We start from the raw sequence: 19,670 nt of genomic DNA, 5'->3' as shown, positions 1-19,670 counted from the left end.
TAAGTTTTCTAACAACTTTTAAAGGAGATAGCTATAGAGAAGGGGTTTAGAGAATCAACTCTGGAGTCACCTCCACAAATACCTCTTGAATAAATGAATAAAGCTGGAGAACAAGGCTTAAGAGCTACTCTGAAATTAATTAGTTGCGTGATTTTGAACAAATTACTTGACTTGTCTGTGTCGTGGTTTGCAAAACGAGAACTTTACATACTTTTCTATTATATGATCCTAAATGATGGCCAGTCTTCCCAGCAAGTCCTCTACTGAGCGCTGTGAATACTAAGAGTCAGCCTGTATAGGGAAAGGATAAGGATGACCTGAACAGCACCTGTGCCACTCCCACATTTATTTTCCTGCTCACTCAGCAGCTCTTTCTTTATGTTTGTATTCTCAGCTCCAGCCTTTGGCCAAGACTGTCAAGTGGAGATAGAGGGAGGCTCTGGCAGAGTGACAGAACTCTAGGGGCATTTATGCCTGTCAGAGGACTGAATGATACATGTGAACAGACACTTTGGCTGAACTAATGCTGAATCTGGATCCCTGCCAGCCTTTTTAGATACTAACATAAACTTATCCCTGTTCTCAAGACATGCATTTGGGAAACCTGGCCTAAGCTTTCCATCTAGCAACTACATGTTCATCAAAAAGAGGATTCTAATGGCAGTAGCTGAGCACTAGCAATAATTATGTGATGAGTCAGGAGGGATTTTGAATTATTGCATCCTGAGGACTGAACTTAATAAATTTTCTTTAAGGTGTGGACCACATATAGCCTTAGAAAAAGAGAATTATTTTTGATGGTAGCAGAGGCAGAATAAAATAAAAATCTCCCTTTGAAAACGGAATTTTTAATGACTTCTATATTTATTGTTTCTGGATTTAAGTTTACAGGCTGAAGAGAAAAAAATCTGATATAAGTAAAGCTGATTTCTGGATATCACTAAGAATATTCTGATATTTAGCCTTTTACGTAACAGTCACTCGTCCCCTAATGATAGGCAAAGCCCTGTCCTTTAATAGAAAACCTTAAACAGGGCCAGAAGCCAGCTCACCGGCTGGGTCTATGTGGATGCTTAATTCTATTCAGATGAACATTAAGTACCGTAGTGTATTGAAAAAGCAGCCAATGCTCACTCTGCTTGTCTATTGGCAGTTAAAAATAAGGGCTGCATGATGGGATAAGCTTTTGAACTGATGACTTATGGCTCTTGAAGACTAATGCATATGATAAGCCAGTAAGTCAGTCCTCTGCTTGGAATGTTGTATGTATTTTTCTAACCAGTAAAGGTCACTTGCTATTTGGTAAACCTTATTCACATTTTCAGTTCTCTTACACTGCTGTTTGGTAAACCTTATTTACATTTCTAGCTCTCTTTTCCTTGCCTCTTCCTATGGACTGATTTAAATTACCATTATTTTGCACTTTGATAATGGCCTCACAAAGAGGGAGTGATAAAAATAGGCCATTCCTGATGTGGCATAGTTTAAGGTCACAACAACAGGAAGAACTAGCATTCATGTACAGCATGGCAATGTAGACTTGACCCCCAGCAGTCCTTGGGCAGATAGGCATTAGTTATTATGCAACTCTGATAACAGGTGCAGGGAATTTGTGTCTGGCTTAGGAAAACAGGGACAGGGACTCGACCCCAGAGCTTCTAAGTTCCAAGCTCATTTCTTTTTGCTATGTTGCTTTTAAAACTGTTTGAAGCAACACTTCTCTTATTTATTTACTTATTTTTTATTTTACAGCAGTTGTATCAATGATTCCACATTCACACAACATTCTTTGGTGAATATGAAGAATGTTGACTAAAACCTAATCCCCTCCCATGTTCCAAATAGGTCATCTCTTATGCTTCCTATTGTCAACATGTGAATAAGAATATGATTTGTATGGAAAGCCACCTTTGCTATAAAATTATTTTATCCTGCTTGCTCTTCCTTTTTATATCATACTTAATCATTCCCAGTTTGATATATTGCTTCTTAATTTTAATATTTTTTTGTTTATTTTTAGGTTTTCCAGTTTGTCGATGTACAGTTATTCATTACAGTCTCTAATCATTCTTTGCATTTCTGTTGTCTAATTTGTTATGTCCCCTTTTTCATTTCTGATTTTATTTATTTGGGTCTTCTCTCTTTTTTTCTTAGTCCAGGTGAAGGTTTGTCAAGTAGTTTATCTTTCAAAAAAAAAAAAAAACCAACTGTTCATTCGTCACAGAATTAGAAATAAAATCCTAAAATTTATTTAGAACCACAAAAGACCTCAAATAGCTAAAGTAATCGTTAGCCAAAAGAACAAAACCAAAGGCATCACAATACCTGACTTTAAAATTTGCTACAAACCTGTATTAACCAAATCAGCATGATACTGGCATAAAAACAGATACATAGACCAATGGAACAAAGTAGAGGACCCAGATATAGCTTCACACATTTTGAGCCAATTCATCTTCAACAAAGGTGCCAAGAACATACAATGGGGAAAAGACAGTCTTCAATGAGTGGTTCTGGGAAAACTGGGTAACTATATGCAGAAGATTGAAACTAGACTGCTATCTCTCACCATACACAAAAATCAAATCATATCAAAATGGATTAAAGGCTTAACTCTAAGAATGAAACTATGACACTACTAGAAGAAAACATTAGGCCAATGCTCCAGGATATTGGTCTCAGCAAAGAGTTTTTGTGTAAGACCTCAAAAGCACAGAGAACCAAAGCAAAATTAGACAAATGGGATTGCATCAAGCTAAAAACCTTCTGCACAGCAAAGGAAACAATCAACAAAATGAAAGAGACAACCAACAAAGTGGGAGAAAATATTTGCAAAGTACCCACCTGACAAGGGATTAATAACCAGAATATAAGGAGCTCAAGCAACTCAATAGCAAAACAACAACAACAAAAACAACAACAACATAAACGACAACAACACACACACACACACACAATAATCCCCCCAAACCCGAAATAATTTGATTAAAAAATGGGCAAAAATCTGAACAGACATTTCTCAAAAGAAGACACACAAATGACCAATGGGTATATGAAAAAAATGCTCAACATCACTAATCACCAGATAAATGCAAAATTCTGATGAGATTGGTGTCTCCCCCCAGTTAAAACAGCTTTTATAAAAAAGACAGGCAATAATGGATGCTGGTGAGGATGTGGAGAAAGGGGAACCCTTGTATACTCTTGATGGAAATGTAAATTACTATGGCCACTTTTGAGAAAAGTATGGAGGTTTCTCAAAAAACCAAAAATAAGGGCCAGATGTGGTAGCTCACGCCTGTAATCCCAGCACTTTGGAAGGCCAAGGCAAGAAGTTTGCTTACGCCCAGGAGTTCGAGACCAGCCTGGGAAATGTAGTGAAACCTCATTGCTAAAACAAACAAGTAAACAAACAAACAAAAACTAAAAAAGAGCTGCCATATGATACAGCAATTCCACTACTGGTTATTTATCCAAGAGAAAGGAAATCAATATATCAAAAAGGCATATGCACTCCCATGCTCATTCAGCACTATTCACAGTAGCCAAACTAGGAATCAAACTAAGTGTCTATCACTGGATGAATGGATAAAGAAAAGGTAGTATATGTACACATGCAATAATATTCAGTAAATAGGAGGTAATTATGTTAAGTAGAATCCGCCAAACACAAAAAGATGAATATCACATGTTGTCACTCATATATGGGAGCTAAAAAAAATAGATCTCATAAAGACAGAGATTATATTGTTGCTTATCAGAGGCTGGGAAGTTTAGCAGGGAGGGGAGGATGAAGAGAAGTTGATTAATAGTACAAATATATGATTGGACACAAGAAATAAGACAGTGTTAACATAGATCAGTAGGGTGACTATAGTTTACAATAATCTATTGCACATTTCAAAATGGCTAGAAGAGAATAATTTGGATGGTTCTAACATAAGAAAATGCAAATATTTAAGATGATGGATATCCCAATACACTTATTTGATCTTTACAAATTATATGAGTGTATTAAATTATCTCATGTACCTCAAAACTATGTACATCCATTATGCATTAATTTTAAAAAGTGCAAAAAATAAATATTTTACCTATTTTTTTAATTGAATTTTTTGGTTGTACTGAATTATAAGAGTTATTTATATAATCTGAATACAAGTCCTTTAATATTTTCTCCTATTTTATTGCTCGACTTTTAATTTTCTTGATGGTATCTTTCAAAAAGCTAGAAGTCTTTAATTTTGATGAAGTATAATTTCTCAATTTTTTCTTTTGATATATATGCATTTTGTGTCCTGCTTAAGAAATCTTTGCCTAACCCAAGTCACAACAATTTTATTCTAAAAGTTTTTTATTTTTATTTTTATTGTACTTTAAGTTTTAGGGTACATGTGCACAATGTGCAGGTTTGTTACATATGTATCCATGTGCCATGTTGGTGTGCTGCACCCATTAACTCATCATTTAGCATTAGGTGTCTTTCCTTATGCTATCACTCCCCCCTCCCCCCACCCCACAACAGTCCCCGGAGTGTGATGTTCCCCTTCCTGTGTCCATGTGTTCTCCTTGTTCAATTCCCACCTATGAGTGAGAACATGCGGTGTTTGGTTTTTTGTCCTTGCGATAGTTTACTGAGAATGATGATTTCCAGTTTCATCCATGTCCCTACAAAGGACATGAGCTCATCATTTTTTATGGCTGCTTAGTATTCCATGGTGTATATGTGCCACATTTTCTTAATCCAGTCTATCGTTGTTGGACATTTGGGTTGGTTCCAACTCTTTGCTATTGTGAATAGTGCCGCAATAAACATACGTGTGCATGTGTCTTTATAGCAGCATGATTTATAGTCCTTTGGGTATATACCCAGTAATGGGATGGCTGGGTCAAATGGTATTTCTAGTTCTAGATCCCTGAGGAATCGCCACACTGACTTCCACAGTGGTTGAACTAGTTTACAGTCCCACCAACAGTGTAGAAGTGTTCCTATTTCTCCACATCCTCTCTAGCACCTGTTCTTTCCTGACTTTTTAATGATGGCCATTCTAACTGTTGTGAGATGGTATCTCATTGTGGTTTTGATTTGCATTTCTCTGATGGCCAGTGATGATGAGCATTTTTTCATGTGTCTTTTGGCTGCATAAATGTCTTCTTTTGAGAAATGTCTGTTCATGTCCTTTGCCCACTTTTTGATGGGGTTGTTTGTTTTTTCCTTGTAAATCTGTTTGAGTTCATTGTAGATTCTTGATATTAGCCCTTTGTCAGATGAGTAGGTTGCGAAAATTTTCTCCCATTCTGTAGGTTGCCTGTTCACTCTGATGGTAGTTTCTTTTGCTGTGCAGAAGCTCTTTAGTTTAATTAGATCCCATTCGTCAATTTTGGCTTTTGTTGCCATTGCTTTTTGTGTTTTAGACATGAAGTCCTTGCCCATGCCTATGTCCTGAATGGTAATGCCTAGATTTTCTTCTAGGGTTTTTATGGTTTTAGGTCTAACATGTAAGTCTTTAATCCATCTTGAATTAATTTTTGTATAAGGTGTAAGGAAGGGATCCAGTTTCAGCTTTCTACATATGGCTAGCCAGTTTTCCCAGCACCATTTATTAAATAGGGAATCCTTTCCTCATTGCTTGTTTTTGTCAGGTTTGTCAAAGATCAGATAGTTGTAGATATGTGGCGTTATTTCTGAGGGCTCTGTTCTGTTCCACTGATCTATATCTCTGTTGTGGTACCAGTACCATGCTGTTTTGGTTACTGTAGCTTTGTAGTATAGTTTGAAGTCAGGTAGCGTGATGCCTCCAGCTTTGTTCTTTTGGGTTAGGATTGACTTGACAATGCAGGCTCTTTTTTGGTTCCATATGAACTCTCAATAAATTAGGTATTGATGGGACATATCTCAAAATAATAAGAGCTATCTATGACAAACCCACAGCCAATATCATACTGAATGGGCAAAAACTGGAAGCATTCCCTTTGAAAACTGGCACAAGACAGGGATGCCCTCTTTCATCACTCCTATTCAACATAGTGTTGGAAGTTCTGGCCAGGGCAGTTAGGCAGGAGAAGGAAATAAAGGGTATTCAATTAGGAAAAGAGGAAGTCAAATTCTCCCTGTTTGCAGATGACATGATTGTATATCTAGAAAACCCCATTGTCTCAGCCCAAAATCTCCTTAAGCTGATAAGCAACTTCAGCAAAGTCTCAGGATACAAAATCAATGTACAAAAATCACAAGCATTCTTATACACCAATAACAGATAAACAGAGAGCCAAATCATGAGTGAACTCCCATTCACAATTGCTTCAAAGAGAATCAAATACCTAGGAATCCAACTTACAAGGGATGTGAAGGACCTCTTCAAGGAGAACTACAAACCACTGCTCAATGAAATAAAAGAGGATACAAACAAATGGAAGAACATTCTATGCTCATGGGTTGGAAGAATCAATATCGTGAAAATGGCCATACTGCCCAAGGTAATTTATAGATTCAATGCCATCCCCATCAAGCTACCAATGACTTTCTTCACAGAATTGGAAAAAACTACTTTGAAGTTCATATTCTAAAAGTTTTATAGTTTTAGCTTTTACACGTAAGCTTATAATCCACTTTAGGTTAATTATTGTATATGATGCAAGATAAGATGAGGATTCTCTCCCTTTCTTCTTTCCTTCATTCCTTCGTTCCTTCATTCCTTCCTTCCCTCCTTCCATCCTTCCTTCTGTCCCATCCCCTGCCTGCCTGCCTGCCTGCCTGCCTGCCTTCCTTCCTTCCTTCCTTCCTTCCTTCCTTCCTTCCTTCCTTCCTTCCTATATGGATGTTCCATTGCTCTGGCATCATTATTCAAAAGATTATCTTTTATCCATTGAAAAGTCTTGATATCTTTGTAAAAAATCAATTAAGCATAATATATATATATGTCTATTCCTATGCTCTTTATTCCATTAATTTTTATGTCTAGCCTTATGCTAAAACTATACTGTCTTGATTTCTTTAGCTTTATACTGTAGTATTGAAGTCAGATACTGTGAATCCTCTGATTTTATGCTTTTTCAAAAAAATTTTTGGCTTTTCTGTTTTCTTTGATTTTTCCATATAAATTTAAAAATCAGCTTATTAATTGCTACAAAATAGCCTGCTGGGATTTTTATTGAGATTTTCTTGAATCTTTAGATCAATATGAAGATAAGTGATATCTTAACAATAAGAACTATATATATCTGTGAGCATGTAGATCTTTTTATCCATTTAGGTATTTTTAAATTTCACTCAGCAAAGCTCTATAGTTTTTTGTGTAAAATCTTGCCTATATTTTGTTATTTTTCTGCATAAGTATTTCATGTTTTTTAATGCTGTTATAAATCATATATTTTTTTAAATTGTATTTTTAATTATTTCTTGCTAGGATATACAAATAGAATTGATTTCTGTACGTTGACTTTGTATTCTGCAACCTTGCCAACCCACTTACTAGTTGTAGTAGCTTTCTCACATATGCTTTGGGATTTTTTAAAGGTAGATGACCATATCATTTAGGGAAAACATTTACTTCTTCCTTCTCAGTGTGAAGAACTTTTACTTCTTCTTAATTTTAATTTTTAATTTTTTTTTCTGAAACAGAATCTTGCTTTATCTCCCAGGCTGGAGTGCAGTGGCATGATCTTGGCTTATTGCAACCTCTGTCTTTTGGGTTCAAGCAATTCTCCTGCCTCAGCCTCCCAAGTAGCTGGGATTGCAGGTGCCTGCCACCACGCCCAGCTAATTTTTGTACTTTTAGTAGAAATGGGGTTTCACCATGTTGGCCAGACTGGTCTCAAACTCCTGACCTCAGGTGATCCGGCCGCCTCAGCCTTCCAAAGTGCTGGGATTACAGGTGGGAGCCTCCACACCCAGCTGTTTTATTTCTTTTTATTGCTTCATTGGATAGATTGAATATAATCTCCAATACAGTGTTGCCTCATTAGATGTATATTTTTAAGTGCTCTTTATTAGATTGAAGAAGTTCCCTTTTATTTTGCTTTGCAGTGAATTATTTATTTTAATGTGACTAGGTGTTGAATTTTGTCAAATCATTTTGTTCATCAGTTGATATAATCACATTTTTCCTTCTTTAGATTGTAAATGTGCTGAATTATCTTGATTGATTTTAAAATATTTAATCAACCTTGCATTTCTGGAATGAACCCCACCTTGTTGTAGTTTATTATCCTTTCTATATATTGCCAGATATAACTTAATAATATTTTGTTTAGGATTTCATATGTTCAAAAGGTAAATTTAGAGTCTATGTTCTAGTTTTATTTTCTGTTATGTAACTGTCTTTGTCTGGTTTTGGCTAGTGTCATAAGAAGAGTTGGGAAGTGTTTCTCTTTCCTTTATTTTCTGGAATATTTGTGTAAAATTGCTATTAGTTATCCTTTAAATGTGGTGGAATTTAGTGTTGAAACTAGATATGATTAGAGATTTTTATTGATTATGAAAGAGGAGTGTAGACGTTTCCAAATAGAATTGTGGATTTGTCTACTTCTTCTTTCAGTTCTATTACTCTTTCTCCAGGTAAATGTTTCATACATTTTGATGCTTTGCTGTTAGGTGCATATATACTTAGGATTGTTGTGTCTTAATTGTGAACCCTTTTGTTATTCTGTACTGTACTTCTTTCTTCCTGATAATTTTTTGTACTCTAAAGTTTGCTTTTTCTGACATTCACATATGACATTCAACTTTCTTTTGATTCATGTTTACCTAGTATATATATTTTTATATATTTTTAATCCTTTACCTTTAACTTACCTCATTATATTTGAAGTAGATTTCTTTTTAATAACATATAGTGGGATTATATTTTTCAAATTCCTTCTGATGAGTTCAGTCTTTCAATAGTTATGATTAGACCACTTGCATTTAAGGCAATTATTGACTTGTTTGGATTTTGGCCTACCATTTTATTGTTTCTCTTTGTTCTTTCTATTTTCTGTTCCTATCTTAACTATTTCCTGCTTTCTTTCAAGTTATTTAAGTATTTTTTAGAATTCCATTTTACCTATTGTATCTCTTAACTATATCTTTATTATATTGTAGGATTTTAGGTTGGTGCTCTAGAGAATTATAATATACATACTTCACTTTTTATCATCTACTTAGAGTTCATATGTTATTACTTCAATTGGAATGTGGAAACCTTACCATTATATCAGTTGCTTTATTCTCATATCTTTCTGTTGTGTTTGTCTTATGTATTAAATCTACATATGTTAAAACTCCATTAGATAATTTTAAAACATTTTCTTTCAATCATTGTGGTAGCCAGGAGAATGGAATCCGAAAGATGTCTACAACCTAATCCCTAGAACCTGTGAATATGTTACTTTACATAACAAAGAGACTTGAACATGTGATTAAGGCAAAGGGTCTTCAGATGGGGAGACTATATTGGATTATCCAGGGGGTCCTAATCTAAAAATATAAATCCTTAAAAGCAAAGGCCCTTTCTAAACTGTAGTCAGAGAACCAGAGAGAGTGTAGTGCGAGAAAGACTTTGCCTGCTGTTGCTGGATTGAAGATTGAAGGAGGGGGCAATGAGCCAAGGAATGCAGACACCCTGTAGAAGTTAAAAAAGGTATAGAAATAGATTCTTCCCTAGAGTCTTCAGAGTGAAGCTTAGTCATGCCAATTCTTTGATTCTAGCTTGGTGAGTCTGCTGTCAGACTTATGACCTTTGGATTTATAAAATCATAAATTTGTGGGCCAGATTCAGTGGCTCACACCCATAATCCTAGCATTTTGGGAGACCAAGGCAGGTTGATCACTTGAGATAAGGAGGTCAAGATCAGCCTGGCCAACATTATAACACCCTGGCTCTACTATAAATACAAAGAAAAAAAAATTGTCTGGGCATGTTGTTACATGCCTGTAGTCTCAGCTACTTGGGAGGCCGAGGCAGGAGAATTGCTTGAGCCAAGGAGGCAGAGATAGCGGTGAGTTGAGATTGCACCACTACGCTACAGTCTGGATGACAGAAGGAGACTCTGTCTCAAAAAAAAAAAAAAAGTATATAACCAGGCGCGGTGTCTCACGCCTGTAATCCCAGCACTTTGGGAGGCTGAGGCGGGTGGATCACCTGCGGTAAGGAGTTTGAGACCAGCCTGGCCAACATGGTGAAACCCCATCTCTACTAAAAATACAAAACTTAGCCAGGCCTGGTGGTGCCTGCCTGTAATTCCAGCTACTTGGGAGGCTGAGGCAGGAGAATTGCTTGAACTCGGGAGGCGGATGTTGCAGTGAGCCGAGACGGTGCCACTGCATTCCAGCATGGGTGACAGAACGAGACTCCATCTCAAAAAAAAAAAAAGATATGTATGTATGTGTGCGTGTATGTGTATATATGTATGTATATATATACATATGTATGTATATATATACATATGTATATATGTTGAAAATACATATATATACACATACATATGTGTGTATATATATACACACAAATATATGAATTTGTGTTGTTTTAATCCACCAAAGTTGTGGTTAATTTGTTACTGCAGCAATGGAAAAATAATATAACCATCAAACATATTTTACAGTACTCAAGAATAGTATATTTTTTAACCCAGATATTTGCCACTTCTATTCTTCATTCCTGATATGCTGTTGTCTTTATGGTATTATTTCTCTTCTACCTGAAGAACTTTCTTTAGCAATAATTTTAGAGTAGGTCTATTGGCAATCAGTTTTTAAAGATTTTCTTTATCTGAGAATGTTTTTCTTTCATATTTATTCCTGAAGGGTATTTTCAACAGATAGAGAATTCTGGGATGATAAAATTCTTTGGACACTTAGAAAAAAAAAATTTCACTTTTTTGTGGCCTCCATGGTTTGCATTCATTCAAACTGTTGTTTCCCTATATGTAATGCCATTTTTTCTTGTTGCTTTTAGGATTTTTTCTTCTCTATTGATAGTTTCCTTTTTCTATTGTTTTCAGCACTCTGGTTATGGATTCCTATAAGTGTATCCTGTTGAAGTTTGCTGAGCTCCTTGAATCTGCAAGTTTATGTCTTTTGCCAAATTCAAGACATCTTAGACAATTCTTTCTTGATGAACAACAACAACAAAATGTCTGCACTCTTTCTTCTACCCTTTTGGAATTCTGATGACATTTTCTTTCCTTTTTGTCCCACAGGTTCCTGTGGCTATGTTCATTTTTTAAAAAAAGTCTTCTCCCTTTTGTTCAGATTGGGTAATTTTAATTGATCTGTCTACAAGCTCACTGATTCTTTCCTTTATCATTTTCATTCTGCTACTGGGCCCATTCTAATGATTTTTGTTTGTTTGTTTGTTTGTTTTTAATTTCAGTTATTCTGTTTTCCAGCTCTAAAATTTCCACTTGGTTCTTCTCTATATCTTCTATGTATTTGCTGTCATTTTCTGTCTTTCATTGGTTTCAAGAGTATTTGTGTTTATTTGTTAGAGCATTTTTATAAGTTTCTTTAATCTTTTCCAGATAATTCCAACATCTGTGTCATCTTGGCATTGATATCTGTTGATTATATTTTTCTTATTTAAGTTGAAGTTTTCCTAGTTCTCCATATGCCAAATAATTATTATAACCTGAATATTTTAATATTATAAAACTGAGTTTTGTTAAGTACTGTGGTGAATGTTGGATTTTTAAAAATTTAAGCAGGCTATTGACCTGTTAGAATTTAGACAGAAGATTTTGACTAGTCTTCCTTTTGTGTGGTTTTAAGACCTTGTAGTATGCAACTGTGAAACACAGAGGCCAGCCTGTGACCTGGGTAGTGGTCTATTTCTTAGACCACTACCTGGCTGGTAATCACTGCCTGGCTGGTCTGAGTGCAGTGGTGCTTACAACTAATTGGTCACAACCAATTACAGATTTATTTGTTCATTTTCCACTCCTACTGCTTTAGTTGACTAGCCAAAAACAACAACAACAACAACAACAAAACAAAGAACTCACTGCCAGTATGGTAGTACTTCAAACTCTGGTTTTCTGTCCCAGTTTGCTTGATACCATGTAATTTTCAGAGTCCTCAAGTACTTTATACATTCTGTTGAAGTTTGATGGCATTCAGTGGGAGAAATGGTAAAGTGTACTTAATCCATTTTACCCAGAGTTAGAGCATGATATGCTTTAATTTTTGAAAACTTTTAAATTTTATTTGTTTAAATGTTATCTATAATACTGTATACTTCTATTCTTTCTAGTCTGTTATTCCACATCTCTAACTAGTTGTGTGTTGGTTATATTAACTGTAACATTCATGTTTTGTTTATGTTTTCCATTCTTTTTATCAGTCTTGGCACATTCTCAGTAATATTCTCACATCTGACTTTTTGTTTTCAATTTTTTTGGTCACTATTTTTTAGCACTGTTTTATTGCTGCTTATCAGAGCTAATGGTTTTTAATATTGTTTTTAAACATACTTTTATTTCTAGAAGTTCTATTTGGTTTCTTTTGAGATATGCCTACTCTTTTCTCATACAATTCTGTCATTTCATTTATTTTATATCCCTTAAAAATATCTCCAATCACTTGAACATTCTTATTTTATGCTTTCTGTCACTTTATTTTTTGATATTCTGAGTTCATGAGATACTAATTATCTGTTTCTCTCTCTCTCTCTCTGTGTGTGTGTGTGTATGTTTCTTGACTATTTTTCATGGTCTTTTATCTCAGTGTAATAGTAATAACAATGACAATTACTATTATTATTATTGTTATTATTGCACAGCAGGAATTTTCCTCTTGTGTACCAGAAGTCATAGAAAGTCACTTAAAAGAAGTCTTATATTTGCTTCTTCAGAAGACCCTGGGATTAGTTTAATGCTATTTTTTGATTTTAGAATTTCCATATCAGTGAGGAGTGTGATCTTGGACCTTGGACCTGCAAGTGGCAAAGCTTGAGATTTGACATTTAGTATAGGTGCATTGGTTTTCCACAAGGGCATGTGCAGCTGGCAAGCTTCGGCCAATATGCAAAGTTTTAAAGTTTCAAAAGTTTCTTTTTGTAGGAGATATAATTCTTCAAAGCTTACTACTCTTATCAGAAGAATCAGTAATATCATCATCTTTTCTGGCTTCCAAAATTTGTTGTTTTCAGTTCTGGTGTGGATGTTAAAATCCCACTCTATTTTCTTAGGGTCCCGATAGAGTCTGAATCCCTGTGTCCCACCCTCTCCCAATTCTTGCACCAGCTATTGCTTTCTCTGTCCATCTTCTGCTATGTCTTTTTTTCTAGCACCTGGGGATTTTCTTTTCTTAATTTAAAGCTCATCTGTGAATTTAAAAATTGGACATTTTACTTTGCTTTGATATGTGTATATGGTAGGAAGGGATATAAGGGTCATTAGAGTCAACCATGTTTACTGAACTTTTCCTCATGTAGTCAGTACTTATATTAGCTGTAACAAATTACCGCAAATTTAGTGTATTAAAACAACAAAAATTTATTATCTTACAGTTTGGTTGTTGAGAAGTCTAAAACAGTCTTGACTTTTTTAGGCAAAAGTCAAGTTATCAGCAGGGTTGCATTCTTTTCTGGAGGCTCTAAGGGATAATCCTTTTCCTTGCCATTTCCAATTTCTAGATGGAAATTCTTCCTTATTCCTTGTCTCATAGCCCTTCTATATTTTCCCATATTCCTTGTCTCATAGCCCTTCTATATTTTCCCATCTTCATAGGCAGCAACAGGAAGTCGCGTTCTTCTCACATTGCATTAATCTGACCTCCTCTTGTGCCTCCTTCTTCCACATTTAAGGGCCCTTGTGATTATATTGGGCATACCCAGATAATCTGAAATAATCTTCCTATTTTAAGGTTACATGATTAACAATCTTAATTCCATCTGCAACCTTAAATCCCCTCTGCCATGTGAGGTAACATACACAGGTTCCAGGAATTAGGAGCTGGAAAAGACTGTTTCTTAAGGGGGAGGGGATTGGAATATTATTATGCCTACAACAATGATTGCAAGCAAAATTTTTACATTGTCTAAAAGGAGTTTGAGTCAATGTGGATATAATACATAAGACAACTACAACCTAAACAGTTGAGGATAAAGGGATTGATGTGGTAGTAAAGCTTCTGTATTCCAACTGAAGTGGTAATGTATGGACTCTAGGTAGAAGGTGAAAAGTTAAGTATGTATATTGTATTCCCTAGAATACCAATTTTAAAAGCTTCACAAAGAGATATAGTCACAAAACATGTAGATAAAATGGAATACTGAAAATACTGGCATTCAGTGGATAGAGACCAAGAATTCAACTAACATCCTACAAGGCACAAGACAGCCCCAACAAAGAATTATCCAACCCCAAAATGTTAGCAGTTATAATGTTAAAAACTCCTGCCCAGGTTGAGAAACTCTGCCCTAGCTAATACAATGACTCACCTTTACTATGGGTTTCCAAATCTTACACCTTAGTTTTAGAGAAACAACTCTTCATCCCTCCCCATACTCATATTTTAATGATTTCCATAATATTTAATTAGGTCAAATAATTACAGTAGCAGGTTCAACTAGAATTATTTTGGGTACCAAATACCACTGTTCTGGAGGGAGCCTCAGTGTGATGGTACTGGGGATATGCCCATTAACCACCAGCTTTCAGCATATCATGGATGAGAGTCAGAGAAACTGGAGAGTATCCCTACTTCCATGAGTTGGTTGAATACAGGTTGGTTAGGAGGACTTCTATGTGGAAATACATATGTGCATATGTATATTTATGTTTTATTCTTTTCTCTAATGATAACATTTTAAATGGTACATTATTTAAAATTTATTTCGTGTAACTTTTGTAGATACTTATTACAATTTAATATTTTAGATACACTGCTGTAGAAAGGTCTTTAATTCTCTGATGATTAATTTCTTTTCATTGATTATTACATTGTATTATTTATTTGGCATAGTTTTTCAAATTTGGGAAATTGCATATGACAATCCTTTATCACTTGTAAATACTGAAATATTTCTCAAACTTTACAAAGTTACAAATAGAATTATATGGGAAATTGAGTAAGACAGAATTAAAAATTAATTTAAAAGAGCTCCCGAATTCTGAATCTTTTCTCTTAAAAATTCTAAGGGCAGATCTAAAAATACCTCTTTCCCTATAGTATAATATAGTATATGTATTCCACTATATGATAATATCTATATCTATACATCTATAGATAAAATGTATATTATACTCCTGCCTTGCAGGGGGCTCAGACTACCCAGTAGTCATTTTGGTAACTGTAGCTGTATAGTATCCAGTTGGAGAATTCAGTAACCACATGTTTGCAAGGAAGGTTAAGAAACTCAATTGATCTTTGTACAGATTAATACCATAATGGTTTTTTAAACTCTTAACTTTTCCAAAATGAAAGTGGAATGTCATTCCTCAAAATTTACCTAAAGATTTTAGGGCTATGTTCAAAAAATATTATGTACCATTGATCTTGAACATACATGTGCCTGCTGAAAAATGGATCTCAAATGACACCACTGTTATGGTCCCGGACATATATGGTGAAGGGCAGGTAGAGCCTGCATGAGTGTGGTCAACAGTGGGATGGCTCTTCTCTCTCGCCTGGGCTCCATCTCCTCCCTCTGCTTATTTATGTATTTATGTATTTATTTATTTCTCTCTCTCTCTAACCATCTCCTCTATGTAGGTAGATATTTCGGCATGAACAGACGCCCTGGCTCAGTTCCCTTTGCCTTCTGCTGTATGCTGGTCCCAGAGATCCCGAGTCCGGGTCTCCACGCTGTATTTGGCAGGGGGCGCGCGAGGTCCCGGAGCTGTCCAGCACCTCCTGGCCAAGTTCTCCTCTGCGCTCTCCCTGCCGGGGAAGCCCTCCAGCGCCCCGCCCCGGGCAGGGAACCTCTCCACCAGGACTCCCGGGGCTTCCCTGGCTCGCCATCCGTCTCCACCAGTCTCTATCTACTTTGCCCAGCTCCACCTCGGCAGTGGAGCGTGTTTTGGTGGCCTTTCTCCGCACGTCCTGGAGGGGGAGTGCCCTGCACCCCGGGGCTGCTCCGGAGCTCAGTGCACGAGTGCACGTGGGCTTCCCTCCTTTGCTTAAAGGGCAGGCGAGCGCTACTCGCTCCAGCCTTGCCTCCTGCAGCTGGGTGGTCTTTTTTCTCTCCTGTCTTTCAAGACACGCGCCGAAATCGAGCGGTGAGAGCAAAGACCGCCCATCAACTTGGCGCCTTGGATTTAGAGCTTTCAGTCCCGAAAGGAGGTTGGCATTGCCCGGGTCATCGAGAGAGGGAGAGAGAAAAACTGAGGCTGCAACGGCTCCGGGGCTCGCTAGACCGGGTTTGGCATCCTGGAGACCTTGCGGGAGACCGACGCTGAGCGCCGGCCTCGCCCTCGGCGGCCCCTCCCTCCTCCTCACCCCGCCTCCCCCGGCCCGCCCCTCCCTCCCCGGAGGAGCAGTCTCTCAGCGCGTCTCCCGGAGCTTTCTCCATTGTCTCTGCCTTTACAACAGGTTCGGGCGGCGGGGAAGACGGGCGGGTGCGGGGCCGCCCCAGCCCGGGCTTTCTTGGGGCCGCCCCTCTTCTACTGGGTGTGCGAGTCTTTGGCTGCTTTTATTCGGCTCGGGAGCTAATTCCCCGGCGGAGCCGCGCAGGGGCGAGTCCGACCCCTCCCTCCGGGCCCCCTCCCGGCCGCGCTGCCGCCTCGGCTCTGCGTGTGGGAATGATGTGCGCATTGGAGGGTCTAAGTTCTTCACGCGCCTGGGGAGGCCTCCCTTTTCTTTCTTAGGCAACCAAAGCGTATTAATCCTACTAATCAGTAAATCCGAGGCAGCAGCAGGAGAGACAAACGTTATTTTCCCGCTTGATTCCAAGAACCTCTTCGATTTTTATTTTTATTTTTAAAGAGGGAGACGATGGACTGAGCTGATCCGCACCATGGAGTCTCGGGTCTTACTGAGAACATTCTGTTTGATCTTCGGTCTCGGAGCAGGTGAGTGGCCGCAGAGCTGGGGCTGGGGAAAGGGATGGCTCCCGCCTCGGGGCAGCAGGGGCTGGCTGGGGAAGCCTCGCCAAAGTAGGTCTGGAGTGGGAAGCTTGGAGTAAGGGGGCGGGTTTGGATATGGATTTTTTTTTTTTCTGTGCTTGCCTTGGAGACCGCGAGGCGGATCACGCCCCTAGTCCAGGGTCGGAGGGCTGAGGGGGAACTTTGCAGTGAGAGGGGTTTAAAGTAGGTCATGGAAACGGGACTGGGTGCTCCGCTATTTAAAGCTTGGCTGCTGATCTCAGGTAAGGCTCTCGGCGGAGGAGGAGGCAGTCGCCTCTCATCTTCAGTTCCCAATATTGTCGCGAAAACGCGGTTCTTTGCTGCCCTGGAGGAAGAGACTTGCATTTTGATGGAGCTTTTCCTTTTTCTCTCTCCCCCCTCATACCCCTCACCAGTTTGGGGGCTTGGTGTGGACCCTTCCCTACAGATTGACGTCTTAACAGAGTTAGAACTTGGGGAGTCCACGACCGGAGTGCGTCAGGTCCCGGGGCTGCATAATGGGACGAAAGCCTTTCTCTTTCAAGGTATGCCCGGCGTGCTGCATCCCCACTGTGATTTCAGTTCCGATAACCCCGGCAGGAGTTGTTCTCGCCGCTTGTCCTAACTTTGTATTGCCTCATGGATGGCAGTACTTTAGCTGAGGTGTAGAGGGGCCAGTGTGAGACACATATCCCTATCTCTTTTAAGTGTTTTTTTCTCCCCTGACGCACCCTTCTCCTTCGTACTTTGTACTCTCACCAGTTCTAATGGATAGTCCCTTAATTACTGAGCAGAAACTCTATGGCAGATGGTTGATTTTAGAATCTGGGGAACAATGAATTACAACACAAACGCCTCGTTTGGGTGAAATTGATTTAGGTAGGAAAAAGGATAGCTTAATCTTAGTTAAGATACTGATCTCTGAAAGTTTCAGGTACAATGGTGCCCTGCTTGGAGGAATTGTTTTCTGGGGGTAGCTTTCTGGAAAAATTAATGCCTCTGAATATTTTTACTTACTGTATATCACAGTCGCACTATATTTGAGGCAAGATTTATCATTGAAAGACCCTCATTCTTCCTTCATCCACCAATAACAAGAGAAAGGGAATAATGGTCTCAAAAGTATTTTGGAAAGATTTCAAGTAAATGTTAATCTAGAAGTGTATCTCATGTTATCATTAATTGTATACTTAGGATTTTGCACCTTTTTTTGAAGTTAATGGATATTGGCTGGGCACAAATGCCTACATCTCAAATTATATTTAAATGTGTTGTGCAGTCAGAAGCAAATTCCAATGCAGCAAACCTTCAACTTTGATTAGAGCTTTTGAGGATTGCTTGTTTGTGGAAAGTTGCCGTAATAAGAGCTTCTAAAAGGTGGCTAAACGTGTACAGACAGTCTAGATTCACGTATAGTGAAGAATACATGAAGGCAAAAGAGAATGGAGTTTGGTTTAACATATTTGGTGGACTAAAGCTTCTTGCCCTACCTCACCCAGATTTTTTTGTTGTTGTTGTTATTTTGGTGCCATGGCTTTGAAAGTGCAATTCATAATTACCAAAGAGTTGGATATGCAAAAGGAAACCACTTCGGAAAATATGCTACCAAAAGATAGAAATAAAATAAAACTTGAGTGTTTCTGTAGTGGTGTTGTTGCCTGGTATAGCCAGTATGTGTCACCATGGACACTAAAACCAAAGTTTAGAGTTGGGAAAGGAGGAAATTCACATGTATTACATTTACTTAAAACAAGTTTGCTCTTATAAAAAATTAAAATGCAATTTTCTGGCTTAAAAATTATTGTTTACATTTTCTGTTTAAATTAATTTTTTATTGTAACAAATATTTATGATAATGTTTTATTCACTTAAAGGTCTTTTATGGAAGGTGGGGCTTGGATATTGAATCCTTTAAAAACAATGACCAAATCTAATAAAGAAGATAAGGCTACATTGTCAGCAGAATTTCACACAGTTGAATAGAAGTGTCAGTAGGGTTAACCTTCTGTTTTTTTGTTTTGTTTTGTTTTGTTTTGTATTGTGTTGTTTTTATCTCTGATTTTTAATCCCTATGAACCGGAAACGAAGTTATTTCAGGACTGCCAATTCGAGTAACTGGAAAGCTTTATAGAATCTAAAGCTCCTAATAAACAAATGGTATTGTAGTGTTCTTAAAATTTACAAAGCTCCTTTAAATTTTATTAGTATTCTACCTAGTTTCCTCTGAAGAGTGTCTGATCTGTCACAAATAGAAACCTTCAGGACTGTGCATTTTATATTCTGATGCTAGGAAATTAAACAATTTTTAGGAAATAGTCTCAGGAATCGATAACTTTTCCTAGTTAATTAAAAATGTTTAGTTATTCATTTTTATTTAAATTGTCAAATTCTTCAAGGTAGGCATTGTATTCAAAATACATAAGGCATATAAAATGTTTTCTTTGAATTGTCCATAGTAACTAGATATCCACGTACATTGATGAATCGGTTGTTTTTGCTTTCTTGTTGCTGCCAAGCTCAATATTTAGACACAGTAAATGCCTAACAAATATGGTTTATCAGATTTGAAGGTGTAAAATTTCATTTTCTGCCAAATTATGGACTTTATTTAATATAACCAATCAATCAGCAAGTATTTCCTGCAT

The 19,670-nt window shown here is 37.5% G+C and overlaps 1 protein-coding gene across 4 annotated transcripts in view; it reads left to right on the top strand.

Annotated features, from left to right (window-relative positions):
- Positions 1 to 19,670, top strand: part of NELL2 (neural EGFL like 2) — a 419,741-nt gene that overhangs the window by 30,365 nt on the left and 369,706 nt on the right. Inside the window, exons 1-3 of one of the 4 annotated variants that reach the window (XM_012510715.2) lie at positions 15,725 to 16,200; positions 16,907 to 16,992; positions 17,442 to 17,570. In XM_012510715.2, the coding sequence (XP_012366169.2) occupies positions 16,938 to 16,992; positions 17,442 to 17,570 (184 nt within the window). In that variant the 5' untranslated portion in view covers positions 15,725 to 16,200; positions 16,907 to 16,937. Of the gene's footprint in view, positions 1 to 15,724; positions 16,201 to 16,276; positions 16,514 to 16,906; positions 16,993 to 17,133; positions 17,289 to 17,441; positions 17,571 to 19,670 lie in introns of those variants that run through there. The other 3 variants (XM_012510714.2, XM_030822676.1, XM_003252267.4) reach the window with 3 other exon arrangements.

The sequence above is a fragment of the Nomascus leucogenys genome, chromosome 11, assembly GCF_006542625.1.
Source record: "Nomascus leucogenys isolate Asia chromosome 11, Asia_NLE_v1, whole genome shotgun sequence".
Lineage (NCBI taxonomy): Eukaryota > Metazoa > Chordata > Mammalia > Primates > Hylobatidae > Nomascus > Nomascus leucogenys.
The sequence above is the reverse complement of the archived record's forward strand: the minus strand, read 5'-3'. Positions and strand labels throughout refer to the sequence as shown.